Here is a 22,114-nt window from a genome sequence, read left to right on the forward strand (position 1 = left end):
AGGTGATAGGGATTAAGGAGTATGCTTGGGATGAGCACTGGGTGTTGTATGGAAGTGATGAATCACTATATTGTACCCCTGAAACTAATATAACACTGTATGTTAATTATACTGGAATTAAAAATTTTAAATAAAAAAATAAAAACATGTATGATCTATATGGAAAATTTTTGGAAATATTACTGATGGATGCTGAAGAAGATGTGTATTAACTGGAAAGTTGTAAGCCGTAATCAGACATTTAACAAACATTGCACACATCTCTGTAAAGTCAAAAATCATTGACTTGTACATTTAAAATGGGTAAGTTTATGGTATATAAATTATACCTCAATAAAGCCATTTTTTAAACAGTTGTAACTGGACAAAATACAACATATAAGGTATCACTTCCCCCTAAACTAATGTGTAAGTTTAACATTTGTAATTAACAAATTCGCAACAGGATTGCTTGAGAACTGGACAACTGATGCGAAAAAATAAATAAGCAAAAATGGTCAGAAGATTTCTGAAAAAGAAGGACCGGGTCAGGTTCACCATATACTAAAGCATGTTTGCTGAGGACATGGGGAGTTGGCACTGAGCATTCATTCCCACCTAGTGTGTCTGCCTATTCTACAGAGGCTAGGAAGCTAAAAACCTGAATGTCCCAGACTCTCTTGCAACTGGGTGCTGCTAGCAGAAAGGTCTCCCCAGGTACATGTAGACACATAACGACAACTCTCTCCTCCAACCGAACACCTTGGGTCCTGCCCATGGCCCATTTAGTCTGGTTTTGGCAAGAATCCTACTGAGTCAGCTTACTAAAAACCCCCTCTCCTCAGTATCTGATCACCCTGATAATCTGATCAAATTTCCTTATCCCCCAGCCTCTGTAACTTGCCATGCTGGTCTGCTTTCAGCAAGAATCCTGTTGAGTTGTCTAGAGTTGTCTAGCAAGAATCTCCCCAGCTTTGATGTTTCCTCTCAGTAATTTTCCATCCACTGACCCCCCCCCCCCCCACCTGCTCCTTGGTGACAACGCTCCACCGTCCTTGCTGGAGAGGTAGTTGAGTATGACCTCTTGCCTACTGCAAAACCCCTCTTGGGTAAAGTCTTCCTTACCATCTTTAACAAGTGTCTGAATACCTTTCTCATCAGCACAGTAAAACTGAAAAAACAAGTCTCAGAAGTAGGCATACTGCATGAATCTATTCTATAAAGCTTATTAGCATGAAAATTAAACAACAGATCAATTAGTGACACAAATATATGTGGACATCTATAAAGAAACACAAAGGAATGATCAACCATTCAGCAGAATGGCTAGTTCTGGGATCAGAGGAAAGAACATGCCATCAGGATGGGACACATAGTGCTCTTTTGAAAGTAAGCTAAAATTCAGTGTCTTAAATCGAGTGATGAGTACATAAGTACTTGTACCATTGTTTGGTATTTTGTAAATACTGTTTTATACCTATTCGCTATTTAGTAAGAGATAATTCTATAAAGAATGAAAAACTCCAAATTATTATTAATGAAAAAGGCAAGATGGGGCACCTGGGTGGCTCAGTCGGTCTGACTCTTGGTTTTGGCTCACGTCATGATCTCATGGTTTGTGGGTTCGAGCCCCACACTGGGCTCTGTGCTAACAGTGCAGAGCCTGCTTAGGATTCTCTCTCTCTGTCTCTCTCTCTGCCCCTCCTTCTCTCTCTCAAAATAAATAAACTTAAATAAAAAGAAAAAGCAAGATGGATGTTCAGTGTCCATAAAACTTCTCTGAAAGGTTTGAATTTTTTCAAAATAAAGATTTGGAGAAAAACCAAGATCCTCACACTAAATCCATGCTGCATGGTAAATCACATCCTGATTTCAAACACATTAAAATGCAAACAACAGCAACAACAAAATGCGTCATCAGAGAAGTTACAGGTAAGAAAAGAACACAAAAGGAAGAACACTCGATGCTTGAGCTAACTTAGTTCCTGCTCAGCCTCTGGCCAAACTGGGACCTGAAATGAATCCAGGGAACCTATAGGCTTCACATATCCAATTTTAAAAAGACATCTGGCAAAGTTCTTTATTCTTGTAGGCAAAGGGGAGAAACGCGCACCCAGCAAAGTAGTTTGGTTAACAGGAACATCCAGGTACGCAGGTGAATGATTCTACCAGAAGTCTTCCACTCGCCTTTCACCATCCAGTCCGTTCTCTGCCCCAGAAGGCAGACGTGCATGGTTCATCAACAGCCTCCCTTACCCTCTGGCTTTTGTGGAGTTCAGTCAACGAGAAGCCTAGACAGGAGATCAGAGGGAAGGTGACATTGCCTTGGGTTGGCCGTGGGCCTAGACCTGAGGTCACTGCTCCTAATGAGGAGGTTAACCCTGTAGGAGTCTCTCATTCCCAGCTCCAGTAACCACAGCCTCCTACCTACCCCTCCTTCAGGTTTAGGGATAACAATAGCTGGCCTTGATTATCCATGTCCCTTCATTATCCCTAGTGGTCTTCTTACATCTACATCGTTACAAAAGGTCTTCTTGAAAATATTCGTTGGAAGTATCCTTTAAAAAAAAAAAAAAAAAAAAAAGCAAGGGGCGGACTCAATTGGTTAAGCGTCCAACTCACGATTTTGGCTCAGGTTGTGATCTCATAGTTCGTGGGATCAAGCTGCATGTCCCCATGCTTGGGATTCTTTCTCCCTCTCTCTCTGCCCCTCCCCCACTCACGCAGCCTCTCCCTCTCTCAAAAACAAATAATAAACATTAAAAAAATAAGCGCGATATAGTCAAAGCATAGAATATGCAACCCTTTGAGTCATATGATGTAAAAGATAAATACATAGATAAGAGACTGGGAAGGTGGATGGATGAAAATAAAGGGCTCGGACGGTTCCTATGGGCCGGCTTCCCCTGCTGTTGCACATGCAGGGTCTATTTCCTCAAGACTGTTGGGATCTTTATGCACAAGTGGACAAGCTGTGTAGACTGACTGCCAAGTCTGTATTGGGGTATGTGAATAGACAGCAGGTAGGCAGCCTGGGGCCCTTTCCAAATGACAGGGCAAGGAGAGCTCTACACTGTGGTGCCAAGAGCCATATGGAAAGCCCTAGTTGATTGTTCTTTTTTTTTCCATTTCTTATTTTTTTTTTTAATCAAAACTTTCAAACACCCAGAAAAGTATAGTGAATCCCCATCACTCCTTTTGCTTGTATTGTTTCATCTCTGATCACTCCGTTTCTGTCCATTCTACCATTGGCGGGGATCTGGACTGTTCCCAATTTTTGGCTATTATAAATAAAGCCACTATGACCATTTTTATAAATGGCTTATGATGGACACAAGCATTATTTTCTGCAAGGTACAGATCTAAGAATGGAACTACAGGGTCACAGAGTAGATAGATGTATGTTCAGCTTTAGTTTTCCCACAGTGGTTGTATGATTTACACTCCCAGAAGCATCCTGGGAGCTCTAATAGTCCCACATGCTGATGGACAGGTGGTATTATCAGTTCTGCTAATGTTGGCCATTTTGGAGGGGTGCAGTGATTCACTGCTGTGCTTGTAACTGGCGTTTCCTTTACAACTGATAAAGCAGAGAGTACTTTCATATGCTTATTGGTCATATGGATATCTTCTTTCATGAAGTACCCGTTTTCCCCTGATTGATTACACTCAGGACATTTATCAAACGCTCATCCTTTCTCCAGTAAGTGCAGTGGTGTCTTTACCCTAAATCAGATGGCCATATATGGTAACCATCCATTCTTGATTAGTTTTATGGCCATTTCCTTCCTTAGGCCAGGTGTGTCCATTTGGCAAATAAAACTAAGTTTGACTAGAAAGACCAATCTGCTGCAAAATTAATCAGAAATTGATTTGAATGATCTGTTGTTTGACACTCTGCACAGCCCTGACACTTCCAGTCACAGTTCTTTGCCAATCCACTAAAATTTCACAAATAAAATGAAATGCTACAAAGCCTACTTCTACTCAAATTAAGTTATGAGTGTCTAATATAGTGTGCTACACATACATGCTTTTCAATCATTATCCTTCAGTCCTCTAAATCAATAGGTTATAATCATTTCGAAATCATTTTAGACTTATAGGAAAGTTACAAGAACGGTGGAAAGTTCAGGGCTCCCGGGTGGCTTAGTCAGTTAAGCATCCGACTTTGACTCAGGTCATCATCTCACAATCTGTGGGTTCGAGGCCCGCACTGAGTTCTGTGCTAACAGCTCAGAGCCTGGAGCCCGCTTTGGATTCTGTGTCTCCCTCTTTCTCTGCCCTTCCTCTGCTCTCTCTCTCAAAAATAAACAAACTTTAAGAAAAAATAAATTTTCTTAAAACAAAACAGTAGAGTTCAAATACACCCTTCATCTTGCTTCCCCTAATAGTAACCATTTATCATCAAAAACAGAGTAATGGTCAAAACCAGGAAATTGGCACTCCTATAATGCTATAAAAAACTACAAAACTTATGTGAATTTCACTTGTTTCCCCTATTACTGTCCTTTTTCTGTTCCAGAATCCCATACTACATTTAGCCGTATCTCCTTTGTTTCCTCTGATCAATGACAGTTCCTTACTCATTCTTAGTAGAGACAACTGAGGGGATGGGTGTGTCACATAAGAAATATACATTCATAAATTATAAATATGTATTATCACTAATACTTTTACATTATATAAAATAAATATAAAAATACAAATGTTAAAGGGCCAGATTTTTTTTTTAAGAGAAATCCTCATGTTTTCTTTCTTTATCCCAGTGGATTCTCCCATATGCCTCATTTTGATTTAAATAATACATCTTCTTCTACCAGATCATTTTAGGAAAATATCATAAGGAAAGGTGAAACATTATTCCTGCTTTGTCCTTCTGGATAAAATCTTCAGATGGCCACCACCATTCCAAAAAGGTATCAACTTAAAATTGCTATATTCCATAATTTTGAAGCACAATTTAAAGCAATTGATTGTACCCATTTCCAGGACTATTTAATTCTATTCATATGTGAGTTAAATATACAAAGTCTTGTCAAACGCAGTGAACTTTTACTTACAAACTTATTTTCAAAAGGAGATCAAAACATGTGAAAAGGAATGTAAGAGGAAAGAAGTTAAAAAAAGATTCACTCAAGTGAATATCCACTCTTCTGTACCCTTTTTATAACCATGAGATTTAAATGACTGATAGTCCTAAACGTAATTACAAACTCTTCATTCATTTTTTTCAAATATATGAAATATGAGCGAGACCTCAAATGCACTGGAACTAATATCCAGGACATTAGAGAACAATTACTATTTTAAAGTCTTAAGTACCAGCAAGCCTTTGAAGACAGCTAAATTAAGCCTATACGGTCAGAAACTCATTACCCAGCTTAGTCTCGAGCAATTAGAACAAGGCATATAGTGTTACTGTTTAATTCAGAGAGAACGATAGCCATATCATTTAAAACTTCTTTTTCTAACCTCAATTACCTTAGAAAAGGAAATCCTGCTACTGGCAATGGTAAAAGATCATTTGTTTTTTTTTTTTTTAATTTTTTTTTTTCCACGTTTTTATTTATTTTTGACACAGAGAGAGACAGAGCATGAACGGGGGAGGGGCAGAGAGAGAGGGAGACACAGAATCGGAAACAGGCTCCAGGCTCTGAGCCATCAGCCCAGAGCCTGACGCGGGGCTCGAACTCACGGACTGCGAGATCGTGACCTGGCTGAAGTCGGACGCTTAACCGACTGCGCCACCCAGGCGCCCCAAGATCATTTGTTTTTAAATGTCAATCAAACATTATATTTATAGCTTACATAGTCTTTTAGCTCAGGGGAAGGAAGGCAGAGATATTAATTTAATATTAATGGAACTCATTAGCCTTTCTGGGAGAATCCATAAGAGTAACAGGGTTATTCAAAATAAAAGGAGCAGGTCTCAGTCTGAGAAGGTTCCAAACCCCAGGAGAATATAATGTTCTGACATTTACTGTTGGGGCTCCTACAGGGCTCAATCCAGAACCACTTTACTTTTCTCTTTACTATGTCCTTAACATAAATACCATTTTTAGGCTGATGTCCTCAAATTTGTATCAGCCCAGACATCTGAGTTCTGGGTTATAGAGTCACATAACCAACCACTTTTTAATCTCTGCACTTTAAGACAGCTCGTGTCTCAACTATAACATACCTAAATAAGAATGGCTAGTAAAGCAGCAAAATATACTGAGCACTTATGGGCCAAACCCCATTCTAAGCATTTTTCATGCACTAATTGATTTAATCACTGCAATGATCCTGTGAGGCAACTATGATCACCACTCTTTCAGAAGGAGGAATGGAAGACACAGAAAGGTAAGTAACTAGCCCATGCTAACATTTAATACACGGCACGGTCAGCCTTCTGCTTCAGAGCCTAGACTCCTAATGACCCTGGTGAGTCACTTAAAGCAAAGTCAAGTTCCGCCCCCCCCCCCCCCAGGTGAGTCACTTAAAGCAAAGTCGAGTCCTCTCCCCCCAGGTGTGTTCTTATCTCCTGACCCCAGACTCTCTCTCACCCCAGTGAAGATCAGCTCTTTTACTCAAGCTGAAAAGCAGGGATGATCTTTGATTCCTCACTTTCCTTCTTCATTCATACCAGCAAGTTCTCTCAATCCTACCTCCAAACCCACCCTCTTCCTCATCCTCAGTACAGTCTGGATCACAGGGAACCCCCCCACTCCCCCCGCCCCACTGCAAACCAATCTCCTAAATGCATCCTCCACTCAGTGACAAAAGGGATCTCCGTAAAACATACATCAGCACATAACTGCTGAATTACTAAAAACCACTGAAAAGCATTTTTATCACTCTGAGAACAGAACCCACAAGCCTCAACGTCTTCCGAATGTTCCCGGTCTATCCCTAAAACTGCATCTTGAGTCACTGTCTCCCCACCTTACTCATTTTGCCCCAGCATTTTTTTTAATGCATTTAAAGTTCTCCAAAGCCAAAGAGAACTAAATTTGCATGATCTTTTGTTTGGGATTATGCACAGTACTGCCCCTTTCAGTTAGTGTGGACACAGTGTGACTGTAATTATAAAAGATGCCCATGAGCTTAGAACTGGGGTGCCTAGCCTCCTTCTGGCATATCCCACACCCACATCCCTGTGTGTGTTTCTATTTATTGGAGAAAGGCCTAAGTCCACTAAATAATGAGCAACACAGTTTCTGGAATGGAAAATGATCATCTCCTAGAAGACAGGGAAATACAGAAAGTAATAGAAGATACAGTAAGGTACGCATGACTCTTTTGACCTTGTTTCCTGCCATTTACTCCCCATCCTCTAAAAAAGGCCAAAAGGCCCAGGGTAGAAAGACCAGGACAAAGCATTAATTTAAAAAACGAGAAAGTTAATGTAAAGAAGGAAAAAAAAGAAAAAAACAAAAGAGACCTTATTCAGACTCTTACACCTAGAACAGAGGCAGAGCACACGTAGCATATAAATATTTGTTGATCTGATTTGTAACGATGGAAAGAAAGTGAAGTATCAGTTCAAATGGCCCATGAATCAATATTTGTAATTTAACAGGAAGAACTGGAAGCAGGATTCCCTGCCCTTGAAAGTACCAAAATATCTACAACTGCTATCTGATGTACTTACTGGCATCATCCATGAACTCAAAGTCACCTCCTAGCTCAGAACTTGAAAAGTGATACTGGTCTGGGTCAGCCAGGGCGCTCAACAGAATCAGCAGTACCACAGCGTTGATAATCTGCAATAAGAAAGAAAAAAATTTAAGTGCCCCAAGGATATGGTCCTTATAATAGGAACTTAAACTGACCATATGGAATTCAATTTCAACAGAGGCTCACAATATTGAAACAAACAACAGGTAGCCCCCCTGCGGGAGCAGGCTAACATTCCCAAGCCAGAAGCACCACCTGTCCATAGCCAAGGGCTCATGGCTTGGGCGTAGCAAACGGCCAGATTTCACCCTTTGCCCACCTTGGGGCTGGCATCCTACAACAGTGAGCAATACACACAATCATACACAGCAGCCCTGATGCCCGGGGTTGGAAAAACACAAACTCTCCAGTTAGCCAAGTGCACCGTGATAAGCAACCACAGGTCTTTCTAGGTGATCAAACATTTTCACAGGGTCAGACGATCTGAGCTTTGAGACCATGTAGGGAACAGAGAGAATGAATGCAAAGTCACAGTGGCAGAGGCATGATGGTTCCTCCTGTTGTAGCTCAGGTGAGCCCCTTTCCACCCCAGGCCCGTATCTCTGCCTTCTGGACGCTGCAGAATACATAGCCCTCAGGTACTCCAAACTTAGCTTGTCTAAATGGAAATCACCATCTCCCATCTCTGCTCCTCTTTTTATGTTCTCTATCTTTAAAAACAGCATCACCATTAATAATTAAAGGGGAAAACATTCAGGCACTATGCTAACTTCTTTATGTGGAGTCTCTCTCTTAAGCTGTCCAATAACCCTAGTGAAATAGGCGCTAAATTATCCCCATGTTATCGATGAGAAAACCGAGGCCCGTGAGTTAAGAACATTACTGAAGATCAGGCAGCTAACAACCTGCAGAAATGAGACCTGAATCCAGGAATTTTAATTCCAAAATGGAATCTCTTAGCCTCCTGTTTATATTTGAAACCTGATTATCTTTGAGCTTACCATCTACCTTACCCCCACATCCGACCAACTGGGAAATTCTGACCATTCTACTTGTACATCTGCATTTCCTTTATTCTTCCTGGCCATCCTTGCTGCATGTGACACACGTGTACCAACTGTGGTGGGGCTAGAGGGGCAGGTGTGCTAAGAGCTTGGGTGAGGCTTGAGATGAGACTGGGTTGTTATCTCCTTTTTGTGTGTATTACTCTTGTCCAAATGGGGATGGAATAAAATGAACAACCATGAAGATTACATAAAGGAAATTCTTTTACTAACAACAGTAAATAAAAGCATATCCTACTATAAAAGTCGTATTTGGAATACCTATTTACAGAAGAGGTTCAAAGGGAGGGTTAGGTTGTCTGCTCTATAAAACATCCACTCCAGAATCCATTTTTCTTTCTTTCCTTCCTTCCTTCCTTCTTTCTTTCTTTCTTTCTTTCTTTCTTTCTTTCTTTCTTTCTTTCTTTCTTTCTTTCTTTCTCTTTCTTTCTTTCTTTCTCTCTTTCTTTCTTTGTTTCCTTACTTATTTTTATTTATTTATGAGAGACAGAGTATGAGCAAGGGAGGGGCTGAGAGAGAGGGAGACTGATTCCACAAAGCAGGCTCCAGTCTCTAAGCTGCCAGCACAGAGCCCGACACGGGGCTCAAACCTGTGAACCATGAGATCATGACCTGAGCCGAAGTTGGATACTTAACCTACTGAGCCACCCAGGTGCCCCCAGAATTCATTTTTCAATGGCAATCCCAAGGTGGTTGTTTTAGGATTATTGTAGGATTTGGAATAATTCTTTTTCTTCCTCTTTGTTCCAAATCATCTCATATGGTCGGATTGTTTTTTGACAAGCACATGGTTAAAAAAATTTTTAAGGCACAAAAGGGTATATAGTGAAAAGTCACTCTCAGTCCTATTGCTATCCAATTATCCTCCCCACAGTGGTTATTAGAACCACTTATTTCTCTTCAAAGATCCCAGAAACTTCTTAGCACATTTTAAGGAGAGTGTGTTTAGCCAAACTCTATTTGAACAAAGCTTTTCAGAACACATCTAAAGCTTAAAGGAAGGTATGAGTTAGTCCCACAACTGGCATGTGATGTTTGGCAAGGATGTTCTTTGATAAACTGTCAAGTTTTCCTGGCATTTCGTTCCCTCTATACTCTTGTCTTTGAAAAAGGCAGCCCAAAGATTATGGGCTGAAGTAAGATCAGATGAAACAACCTAAGAATGTAGTTTGAAAAAGCAAAGCACCACACGAAGACAGCATAGTCACTGTTACCGCAATGGGTCAGTTTTAAGGTTGAAAAGGGAACTCTGAGATTCATGGGCAAAGCTTTAACCTAATCGTAGAGTAGGGAGGGTAAGAGCAGATGATGGCAGAGTGAGAAGCAGTGCAGTGTCTGGTTAAGGTAATGCAGGCCACGTTTAGAGATTCCATAGGGCTTGTGTTAAGAGAGTTTGGATTTTATTCTAAGCATAACAAGAAGCCCATGAAGAATATCAAGAAAGGGAAGACAGTGACCTGGCTGGGGTTCAAATGAGTAAATCATGTAAAACATCTAGAAGGGTGACTGGCATACAATGGCCACTCACGTTAGTTCACTTACCTCTTCGCACCTCCATGGGACCCACATAAAAGCTCCTGGCTGGCATGGAACGTTGCCTGGCTGCCAGATCTGAACCAGTGCTACGCCGTGGCTTCCCTGTCCTTATAGTTTCGACGCATCTGTCAATTCTCTGGGTTTTTTTTTTTTTTTCTGATTTCAGATTTTATTACAAAATTTATACTAATCAAAACAGTGCAGCACTGGCATAAAACAGACACATGGACCAATGGAACAGAATTGAGAGCCCAGAGAAGACTCATGCATATATGGTCAACTGATGCTTGCCAAGGGAGCTAAGAATACTCAGTGGAGAAAACAACTGTCAGCTCTTAATCAGCTTGTTATTATCCCCATGCCTAGTTTACTTATCACAATACATTTACTAACTGCAGCAACAGATAGGCACTGTGCTAAGTGCTTAGCAAGAATTCTCCAGGACTCCGAATACAAGGCTAAGTAAGTCATGTGCCCAAATAACACAAAGCATACAGCAGTAAGCATGCCAAGAGTTCAGAGCAAGAGTAATGGAAGTTCAGAGAAAGGTATTACTGAAACTTGAGGCTGAGACTGAGGTCATGGGGAGGTGCAGCAGAGATGCGAACACTTGGACAGGGGCTGGAAAGATGGGAAGATTTTGGAAACTGAGCGGTGTGGAAAAGAACACGTTCAAGTCTGAGTAGGGCCACTGGGATGGGGCCTGTACTGAATATAGCAAGTAGTTAGATGTGACTGAACACAGCACACGAAGGGTAAATGTAAGGGAATGAGAAGAGAAATGCAGGTTGGGGCCGGATGGTGAAGAGTCCTCAGGGGCAGGACAGGAAGCTGGGGCTTCAAGCTAATAGCTAATGAATAGCTCATAAGCTGGGATGAGACACGATTAGAGCCATGTCATTAGGAAGATCAAGCTGGAAGAGGCAGGAAGGCTAGGCAGGAGGCAGGCCCTGGATCTGGACAGCAGTGCAAAGGTCTGCTGAGGAGTAACCAAGGTTTTCTCCACTTCCCTCTAATTTTCAAGACAGCGCTGAGACTCTGGTCTTACACGTTACTTTCAGAGGTTATGGGACCTTTCCTCAGGTCCTAGAATGGAAGAGCCATGGTTGGAACCACAAGGCCTTGCCATGTGGAGGCAGCATCACTAGAGACAAGAAGTGACTAAATGCAAAGACAAAGGGATGCAAACCAGATTGGAGATTTCAAGGCTGGGTGACGGGATGTATCTTGTTATTATCAGAAATAAGAGGGGAGATCACAGAGGGACTAAGATGAGGCTGATTTTAGAGACATTGAACTGGAAAGAATTTCCAGGATGTCCAAAGAATCACGTTAGCTTGTCCATCTGCCCCTCTCTTTTTATTCTACCTTTGGTGTTCAGGCCTGCCCTCAGTTTTGTTCTGACCGCCTGATGCCTAGTCTTACTGGTGCTCCTGCTCGCTCCAGCTCATGTCATTCCTGACAGCTGAGTTCTGGCTCCTGGTTCGGTGTTCTTCTTGCTCCACAGCAGGCCCTGGGTCCGATTCCTGGCTGTGCCTGCGGCTCTCTGCACACTGTCATCATCTCCTCTGTACCGCCAGCCCTGTGGCTCTTCTCTCTGTTCCCCAGCCACAGACCACAGTCCTGGGGCCAAATGCCCTGCCAGCTGCCCTAGTTCTTCACGAGACAGTCCAGGGAGAAAGGACACAGATAAAACAAAAATGTGATGGGAAGGTCATTATGACCAGTCACCACTGTGTTCTTTTCATCACATGGTGAGATTTTCATAACAAAAACGTGTGATGACACATATTTACTGTGTCCTAAAACCTCAACTGCCGACAGGAATGTGGCATGCCCTGGGTGGTATATATAGCGAATAGAGTAGGGTGACAGGGTGATCCGTGAGGACCAAGGTCTGTGCAAAGGGGCCGGGGGAGGACTAGCCATGGTAGTTACTACACAGAATCAGCTGGAAAAGGCCGAATTAAGTCAAAGCCCTAAGAACACCTGATAAGAAGGACTTCCTCTAAGAGAGAAAATGGAAGTTATCCAATCATCAGTTCTGACCAAGAATGAAATGTTACCAGAAATGAGAACCAAGAAGATGATAGGACTTTCCAGGAGCAGATGATGCAATGACCACAGCTGAGCTAAATGTAAAAGAAAGAGTGGGCATATTTGTGATCTTGTTCAGCTAATGCTCACCTCCTTTGGACTTCGTCTGTTTTGGTAGGTCATATACAAATTGTTCCCATTCTATTGACAAAGTGTTCCTGGGGTATCACACATTTTTCCCTTGTTCTTGACAATGATTACTTCCATATGTAAATAAATTCAACTTCTGTCCAATTACTTAAGTAGTCAGGCCCTTGTATATTCTCCAGGGATCCAAAGTGCTTCTACCCTTAAATCATTTTTCAGATCCTAAGTGAACAGTGATATCTGTAGTTTGAATCACTGAAAATGTTAAATGTAATTATCAGCTCATTTTTTAAAAACATCGATAAAAGCACCTTAATAACACCCCAGCCCACTGAGGTAATAATAATTACACAACCGCCAAAAATTTGCACAAAAAGGGGCGCTTGGGTGGCTCCGTCAGTTGAGCGACCGACTTCGGCTCAGGTCATGATCTCACGGCTCATGGGTTCGAGCCCCGCGTCAGGCTCTGTGCTGACAGCTTGGAGCCTGGAGCCTGCTTCGGATTCTGTGTCTCCCTCTCTCTCTGCCCCTCCCCTACTTGTGCTCTGTCTCTCTCTGTCTCTCAAAAATAAATAAATGTAAAAAAATTTTTTTAAAAATTTGCACAAAAGTGGTGTCCAAAAATGACTGTTGTGCAGATTTATCTATAATGAAAATTTCAAACAGAAGTAGGAGAAGGGTGGGGCACCTAGGTGGCTCCGTGGGTCAAGCGTCCAACTTCAGCTCAGGTCAGGATCTCATGATTCGTGAGGTCAAGCCCTGCATCGGGCTCCATGCTGACAGCTCGGGGCCTGGAGCCTGCTTTGGATTCTGTGCCTCCCTCTCTCTGCTCCTCCCCTGCTTGCACTCTGTCTCTCTCTGTCTCTTTCTGTCTCTCTCAAAAATAAAGAAACATTAAAAAAATAAAAAAATTAAAAAAAGAAATAGGAGAAGGGCTTAATAATATTACTACAAAATAACAGAATCCTAAGGATAAAAACCCATATTTTGAAAAAAGTTAACAATAAGAAATGTTCATAGTATGTTAAATGAAAACTACAGTATAAAAATGTTATATGATTCCAATTCTATTATTTATATGTGTGATATGTTCACAAGTATAAATCACAGACCAAGAACGCGAAAGTGTACAATGTTACATACATACAAACCAGGTAGATGACGTGTACCTTTAATTTTCATTCTACTTTTTTTCATATCTTCCAGAGTGTCTAACATCAGCATATACTGCTTTTAGAGTTAGAGACAATTATTTAAAACTTCAAAAATATTTTTAATATAAACTATGTTACAAAATATTATTATTGAACTTGCTTCTCTAAAAAACAGTTAACGAAAGAAACTGACCAATGACAAGTAAATCTGGCTGGGCATTCAAGTCAAATCTTGGAAATAGGTATTTCGGGGGAGAAATGTCATAGTGAAATAACAATAAATAAGGAATCTGCCACTTCCAATAATGGTGAACCAGGTAATACAAACCAATGTCCCTCTGAGGACAACTAGGAAATCTGAACAAAATACCCACGTATGTGAGAAGGTGTGGCAGCTAATGAGGCAATGAGAATTACTGGTCCAAAATCCAGGAAAAGGCAGAAATACCCCAGGGGCATTTGTCGATTCTGGAAAAGACGGATAAGAGCTAAGAGCCTAAGCAGCACCCCTGACAGCCTTGCTGGGCCAGGGCATCAAGAGGCTGCCGGGTGGGGGTGGGGGTGGGGGCAGATCCCCCAGGGCTTTGCCCTAAGACCCTTCAGGGTCACCACTGGAGGAAGGTACACCGGAAGAAGACCAGCCTTTAGAGGGACACAGCCCAGCTTTGCAGCATCTGAGTCTTGAAACTGGATAAAGGCAATCCCCAGTTGCTAGACCCCTAATAAAAGCTATTAAAATCCTGGAGGAGAAAGAGATCATCCTATGCCTTGAATTATTTTTTTAATTTTTCAAATGCAATGTCCAAAATACAGCGAACAGGAAAGACAAAACTCTCAGAATAGAAACCAGAAAATCCAATAAAATACCCACTTGTTTTACTAAAACAAACAAACAACAGACAACAGAAACATAAGTACTCTTGATATAGAAGTTAATGAGCATGTGCTTTAAAGTGAACTATGATGAGACACCTGGGTGGCTCAGTCAGTTAAGCATCCAACCTCAGCTCAGGTCATGATCTCACAGTTTGTGGGTTTGAGCCCCGCATGGGGCTCTGTGCTGACAGCTCAGAGCCTGGAGCCGGCTTCAGATTCTGTCTCTCTCTCCCTCTGCCCCTCCCCTGCTTGCGCTCTGTGTGTCTGTCTCTCAAAAAGAAATAAACATTAAAAAAAATTTTTGTTTTAAATAAAGTGAACTATGCTAGGGGTGCCTGGGTGGCTCAGTCGGTTAAGTGTCCAATTGACTCAGGCTCAAGTCATGATCTCATGGTTCATGAGTTCAAGCCCTGCATCGGGCTCTGCACTCACTGTGCAGAGCCTGCTTGGGGTTCTCTCTCTCTCCCTCTCTTTCTGCCACTCCCCAGCTCGTGCTCACTTTGTCTCTCAAAATAAATAAACTTTTTAAAAAAATCAAAAAAATAAAAGTATCTTTTTAATAAATAAATAAATAAATAAATAAAGTGACTATGCTTATGAAAATCAAGGAGATAAAGAAGAAACACAAGGAGAATTTTGGCAGGGAACTGGTATAAAAAGAAGCATATGACAGAGTTGAAAAGAATACAGAAGCTCTACAGTGAGAAACTACAGTAGCCAAATCAAGAACACAGTGGATGAGTCTCATCCATTAGACAAAGTGCAAGAAAATTAATGAGTTGCTAAGACAGAAGAAAACGTTCAGATGGTTGGTTTAATTAAAAAAAAAAAAAAAGCAGAAGACAATGGAGTTCCAACTTCAAAATGCTGGGGAAGAAATGCCAACCTACAGTTTTATATCAAGAAAAAAAAAATCCTTCAAGAATAAAAACGAAACAAAGAGGCTCTTGGACAAAATGGAGGGAATTTGTCACCAGCAGCTCAGCAGTAAAGAAGCACTGAAGGGTATTCTTTGGGCAAAAGAAAAATGATGCCAGATAAAAGGCTGAAGAGGTACAAAGAAAGAAGAATAACAGAAATGATAATTATGTTGGCAACTGTGAATATCGATAACCTAATAACAATAATAATGACTGCAAAATATAAATAGATTCAAAATAGACAATACCATGTAAGTCAAGAGCAGATCACTGGAACTGAACTGATCTTAAATCCTTGCATTGCCCAGGAAAAGAATGAAAGTACCAGTTAATGGGAGATTTTAAAGAGTCCAGGATGTTATGTTGTAATCTCTAGGGCAACCTTTAAGATAATAGTCAGACTCGAGTGGTAGGTAGACACATGACTGCTTGTTCGGTAATAACCGAGCTGTTTATATTTTGTGCATTTCCCATATGTGTGCAATATTCACAGTAAAAATGGTTAAAAATAATTTTAAAAATAAATATAAATTATAATCAGATATGTGGTTTTCACATGGTTGGCTAATTTTTTTCAACTTTTTTTTTTTTTTTAAGCAATCTCTATGCCCAATGCGGGGCTCAAACTCAGGACTCCGAGATCAAGCATCACATGCTCTACCAACTGAGCCAACCAGGTGCCTTTAGATGGCTAACTTTTATATTCCCACATTTGAAAAAAAAAAATTAAGCTAATAATGGCAGCTGTGCCTTTCACTTGGGTCCAACATCAATGGGCAAATCAAAATGAAATGAAAGTTTGAACTTTTTACTTGAAATATTTTTAAATCAAATTTTAGAACTCTGATCCAAATGTGCTTCCTTATTCAATTCAAATAAGCCCCTGTCTAGATGGTCCTGTTCTGATATTGAAATACGTTTCTGACATTTGCTATTTCAATTCAAACAATTGTGGTAAATATATTTTGGGAAAAAAACTGGATTTATTGTAAAATCCTATTTGCCTAAGAAATTTTGTAAATCAGTTCACCTACTACGTTCCCAACATTCTTCTTGAAACTGGGTTATACAACGACAAATAACACGCGGTCCTAGCCCCAAAGATTAGTATTTCAGTGGGGCAAACACGTCAACAGCCAAGTAAAATGCAGAATGCTAGAACATTCATTAAGCAATTCATTCAATTGTTCAGAAGTTCAGAAATTACCCATGAGGCAACAAACACATGCCAAGCACTATGCTAAGCATCACATCCATATTACAGCAAACACCACAAGGTAGCTTATTGTCGAGTGGGGAAGACAGTCAAACCGGATGTTCGTTCAGAGTGAAAAAGAATTCTGCTGTACTAGTGGTTCAGGGAGAAGCTGAAAGACTTTGCAGGGAGATGACACTGTTAACACCACAGAGAGTAACAGACTTCTGGAAATCTTGAGAGACAAAAGATTACAGCACAAATAATTTTAGGGTATCAGACTCAATGACTAAGAACTAAGTATTAACAGACAGTCCCAGGAAACAAACACATAAAAATGAGCCACTCTTCTCGGCCCTTTGTGTTGAATTAATATTCTAGGCTAATGTTTTAAACTCCCGAAGCTATAAACCAAGGGACTATGTCCAGGTTACACACAGTGAGGGAAAAAGGCTCAGCAGTGAAATCAAAGTTGTACCTTTCATGAGTGCCACGTTTCAATAGGCAAATTTTTCAAATGTAGAAATGTTTTCCCCAAATTCAGTGAGACCCTCCTGATTCACCTTGTAGCCCACAGTGCCGTCACGTTAACCTGTCCTCCTCAAGAAACCACCACCACCAGTCCCATTTTATACCACTGGAGCAGTCTTGCCTCCCCTGTGAAGTGTGACTATTATTGCATTCTGCAAATGAGCACACTCAGACTGCACAGGAAACCCCACACAAGGTCACGTAGTGCTCAGCTGAGACGCAATCACTGATCCTTTGATCACAAATGTCATATATGCTCTTTTTGGGGCGCCTGGGTGGCTCAGTTGGTTGAGCATCTGACTCCTGGTTTCAGCTCAGGTCATGATCCCACGGAACTGAGCCCCACATCAGGCTCTGCATTGACAGCGTGGAGCCTGCTTGGGATGGATTCTCTCCCTCCCTGCCTCCCTCCCTCTCTCTCTCTCTCTCTTTCTCTCTCCTCTCTCTCTCTGCCCCTCCCCATGCACTCTCTCTCTCTCTCAAAATAAATAAATAAACATTTTTTTAAATGCCACACATGCTCTTTCTAGTAAACAGGTTCCTCTCAAGAAGCCACCACACCCAGTTCACAGATCCCACGAACTCTGCTAACCAATCCCCTAGCACTTGCTCCGAATTCTTTTCAAGGGAGTGTTCCAGATAGCCACTCTCACTGTGACTGGAGCAAGCAAAATGAAGCCGATCTGCCACCCCAGCAGAAGCATTCCCATTTCTCCCAATGGACTTGGCTGGGTTCTGATTTTCACCCTCAGGCTGAGGCACCATTATATGCTCTCACAAATATACAGCCCATGTAATTAATGAGAAAGCTGTCTGGACAGTGGCAGAGGATGGTCGCCTAGAGGAAGCCAGCTAGGGGAATGCTGTCCAAAGAGCCTCTGGGAGAGTTGAGAGTGAGGGGTGTGGATGGGGAGGACAAGCATGTTCCCTTTTATGTCTTAACGAACATTCTGGGTCTCTGAACGTGAAAAGACAGGCCTAGCCTGCAGCCTAGTTTAGAATGGGCTATGGAGATCTAAACTCCAGGCGTAAGAAAAGTATCACATGCTACAGGGTTAGAAGACTGGCGTTTGGAAAAGACCAGAGAAAATATAAAGTGCAAAAATGGCTAAATTAACATTTTTATACAGCAAGCATGGTCTTTTTGTGTTCTGATAACGCTGCTCTCTTCATTAGGTCTATTAGTCCCTACCTGTAGCCATCCTATTCCAACAAGGAGGATTACCATAAGATATGCTTTGAAAGACAGTTTGAAGTGATTATATTATTTTACTCTGTTTAGTTTTAATATATATAAGAATACTTTCTTCCTGTAGCTATTCATCAGGCAGAAGTGAAACTCATGAAACAGAATATCTTTACTAATAAAAGAGTCAATAACAGATTTAACCACTAGAATACAAATTTCGTATCCAGTTCAAGAACAGTGTTGTTATATTTTCCTTTATCGTTAAAATTTTCTAACAAAAGAGCAATACATTCAAAACATCCCCAAACAAAACCAAGTATCAGAAATTAAAGACAAGGGCACCTGGGTGGCTCAGTCAGTTAAGTGTCTGACTTCAGCTCAGGTCATGATCTTACAGTTTGTGAGTTCGAGCCCTGTGTCGGACTCTGTGCTGACAGCTCAGAGCTTGGACCCTGCTTCAGATTCTGTGTCTCCCTCTCTCTCTGCCCCTCCCCCACTCATGCTTTGTCACTTGCTCTCTCTCTCTCAAAAATAAACAAATTAAAAAAAATTTTTTAAAGAAATTAAAGACAAAAAACATATACCTTCACAACTGAAACACAGCTTGGAAATCTAGAACAGAAGCTGTGAAAGTATAACCTGAAAGCTAATTTTTAAACAGTCTTGTCAAATTAAAATCAAATGCAATGACATAACCTAACTATCTCTTAGATCGTAAATGTTTTCTTGGGGCACCTGGGTGGCTCAGTCAGCTGAAGCATCTGACTTTGGCTCATGTCATGATCTTGTGGTTCATGAGTTCGAGTCCCGTGTCAGGCTCTGTGCTGACAGCTCAGAGCCTGAAGCCTGCTTCAGATTCTTTGTCTCCCTCTCTCTCTGACCCTCGCCTGCTCACACTCTGTCTCTCTCTCTCTCTCTCAAAAATAAATAAACCTTAAAAAAAATTTTTTTTAAAGAAATGTTTTCTTCTCTGAGTAAGATAAGAAATAATGATGAATTGTTTATATATGGAAAGGAGAAAGATTATAGTGTATGTCATAAATATTCATTACTATGAATCTAGGCAAGAGAACATTCTTGAAGGTGATGTCAATATCTGATACTTTTAGTTATAAAACAGTATCAGATTACTTTGAAAGTAGATAGCCTCTGAAGATCATAATCCCTACCTATATTCTCAACGTGAACAAATGAAAAGATTATCTAGTAAATTATTAACTACCTGTTACTAACATAAATACATAAATATCTTTAAGATTCTATTCTTGTTTACATACTTTAGAATATGTACTAAGATTATCTGAGAAATTCCCATTTAATTTCTAAACTGCTAGTAAGGAAAAAAAACAGGCAAAGAAATATGCTCAGGTAAAAATAACAAAAGAATCTAAGAAAGTCTCTATTGTGATTTACTAACTTATTTTTTAATTAAAAAAAATTTTGTTAATGTTTATTCATTATTGAGAGAGAGAGACAGAGACAGAGCATGAGCAGAGGAGAGGCAGAGAGAGGGGGAGACACAGAATCCGAAGCAGGCTCCAGGCTCCGAGCTGTCAGCACAGAGCCCGACGCGGGGCCTGAACCCACAAACTGTAAGATCATGACCTGAGCCGAAGTCGGACACCCAACCGACTGAGCCACCCAGCCGCCCCTCCTAACTTAATTTTTAAAACATTTTCAGAAAAGCTCTATGGCATTTCTCTATTATTAAAGTTTGTTCCTTATAGCCATACTCTTAACTGTTACTTGTTCTGTTCAATACCGTCTGAAGAATAAAAACTAACAGGCAAAAGTTTCAACTACACGGGCAAGATTCTAACAAAATGAATTTAACATCACAAACATGAGTTCACTAAAGCACTGCTACCAAAAGGGTGGTCTGCAGACAGCAGCTTCTGTATCACACACAGGTTATTTTGAACATAGAAACGCAAAACCTACTGCAGACCCAGTGAATCACAAATAAATGTCAATACAACCGACTGGCAAGGTAGGTGAAAGAGAGTTTCAATGTGTTAAGAGACAATGTCAACCTAGGATTGAAGTATCTTTGAAGAATGAGAGCCAAATGAGGATATTTTCAAATAAAAGCGGATAAGAGCGTGCCACCAACAGAACCTCACTAAAGGAAATTTTTAATGTTTTCTTTTTAATTTTTGAGAGAGAGAGAGAGAGAAAGAGAGAGAGTGACAAAGCATGAGTGGGGGAGGGCCAGGGAGAGAGGGAGACACAGAATCCGAAGCAGGCTCCAGGCTCTGAGCTGTCAGCACAGAGCCTGATGCGGGGCTCGAACCCACGGACTGCGAGATCATGACCTGAGCTGAAGTCAGATGCTCAACCAACTGAGCCACCCAGGCACCCTGAAAGGAAATTTTAAAATACATACTCAGAAGAGTGAACCCACACAACAGGTCTGAGGTGTGGAAGCAAATGATCATGTACCATCTACAGTTTGGGTATTAAATATCCATTTTTAAAATAAAAACTATAGTGATTGCAGAAAAAAGGAGAATAATGCACAAAGAGAGACACAAATATATAGGTAATTCTAAGCAAACACTTACAGATCAATGTTTAGGAGCTTTTAAAAAAGACATTAATGGGATACCTGGGTGGCTCACTCAGTGAAGCGTCCAACTCTTGATTTCAGCTCAGGTCATGATCTCACTGTTCGTGGGTTCGAGCCCAGCACGGGCTTTGTGCTGACAGTGGGATTCTCGGCCTCTCTCCCTCCCTGCACCTGGCCTCGATCACACACATGCTCTCTCTCAAAAATAAACAAACATTAAAAAAAAGACACCAAAATTTTTTTAAAATGACTGGAGTTCAAGGACTTGTTCAAAAGAAAGGCAACGATATTATTAATTCTAAATTTTGATGAGTATACATGGTTACATTTCTTGAGTGAACAACCAGAATAACAGAAATGGAGTATAACTTCCAGAATAGCAGACACAGGGGAAAACAGCGGAATAGAGGAAAAGAGGTAAGCAGCAACACAGTCCGTGTGAAAGGTGGCAGCAAAGGAGAAGGAAACGGAAACAGCGACCGGAATAAATCCAGATATATTAACATTGTTAATGTCAGTGGACTAAGTTCCGCAGTTAAAGACCAAGACGGTCAGGCTCTCCAACACTGCTGCCCCCATCCACAAGCCCTCCTCTGTGCCTCACCGCAGCGCCACACGATCGCGCAATTACGTACCAATACTTCTTTGTGTGATCATTAATTAACTTATATTAATTCTGACTAATATTTATTGCCTCTACTAGACCACAATTCGATGTTGGCAAGGACTGGGTCTATGTTGAATCACCACTGTATCCCCAGCACCCGGCACACTTCCTAACACACAGTTCTCAAGAAAACAAAAACTCTGTTAAAGGACAAGGGATGAGGAAAGGAGGGAGGGAAGACAGCATCACGGTACCTTCTAGGCTTCAATTTTCTACAACTATTTTCTTTGGAGATGGGAAGTCCTTAAACCATAAGCGCAGCGAACAGTTTTCTGATCCCTAAGTTAGCGGCATTTTATCTTATATAGATGATCGTATGTTTTCATGCTGAAAGTGCTATGCGTGTGGCTTTCATTTTATCCTTTTAAAATTTCTTAAGCAGCCAATAAAAACTCCACTAATGCAGGACACCTTGGGAAAAATGCATTCACATTGTATACCACTTATTTTTATCCACAGTCATAACTATTTTTATGACTCATAATCCTTATTTACAATTATTCATTTTTTGAATTATTAACTCCAATCTGGAAAGAGAAAATGAAGTCTTGAGAATCACCCAGTAGTGCTTTGTAGACTAGAAAT

At 40.9% G+C, this 22,114-nt stretch overlaps 1 protein-coding gene across 1 annotated transcript in view; it reads right to left on the reverse strand.

Moving 5' to 3' along the window:
* LAPTM4B (lysosomal protein transmembrane 4 beta) overlaps nucleotides 1-22,114 on the reverse strand; it is a 77,925-nt gene that overhangs the window by 39,736 nt on the left and 16,075 nt on the right. The window contains exon 2 of the mRNA XM_086695082.1: nucleotides 7,619-7,730. Coding sequence (XP_086551208.1) covers nucleotides 7,619-7,730 — 112 coding nt within the window. The remainder of the gene's footprint in view (nucleotides 1-7,618; nucleotides 7,731-22,114) is intronic.

This window comes from Puma concolor, chromosome F2 (genome assembly GCF_028749965.1).
Source record: "Puma concolor isolate L17-30 chromosome F2, mPumCon1.1.hap2, whole genome shotgun sequence".
In the NCBI taxonomy this organism is placed as follows: domain Eukaryota; kingdom Metazoa; phylum Chordata; class Mammalia; order Carnivora; family Felidae; genus Puma; species Puma concolor.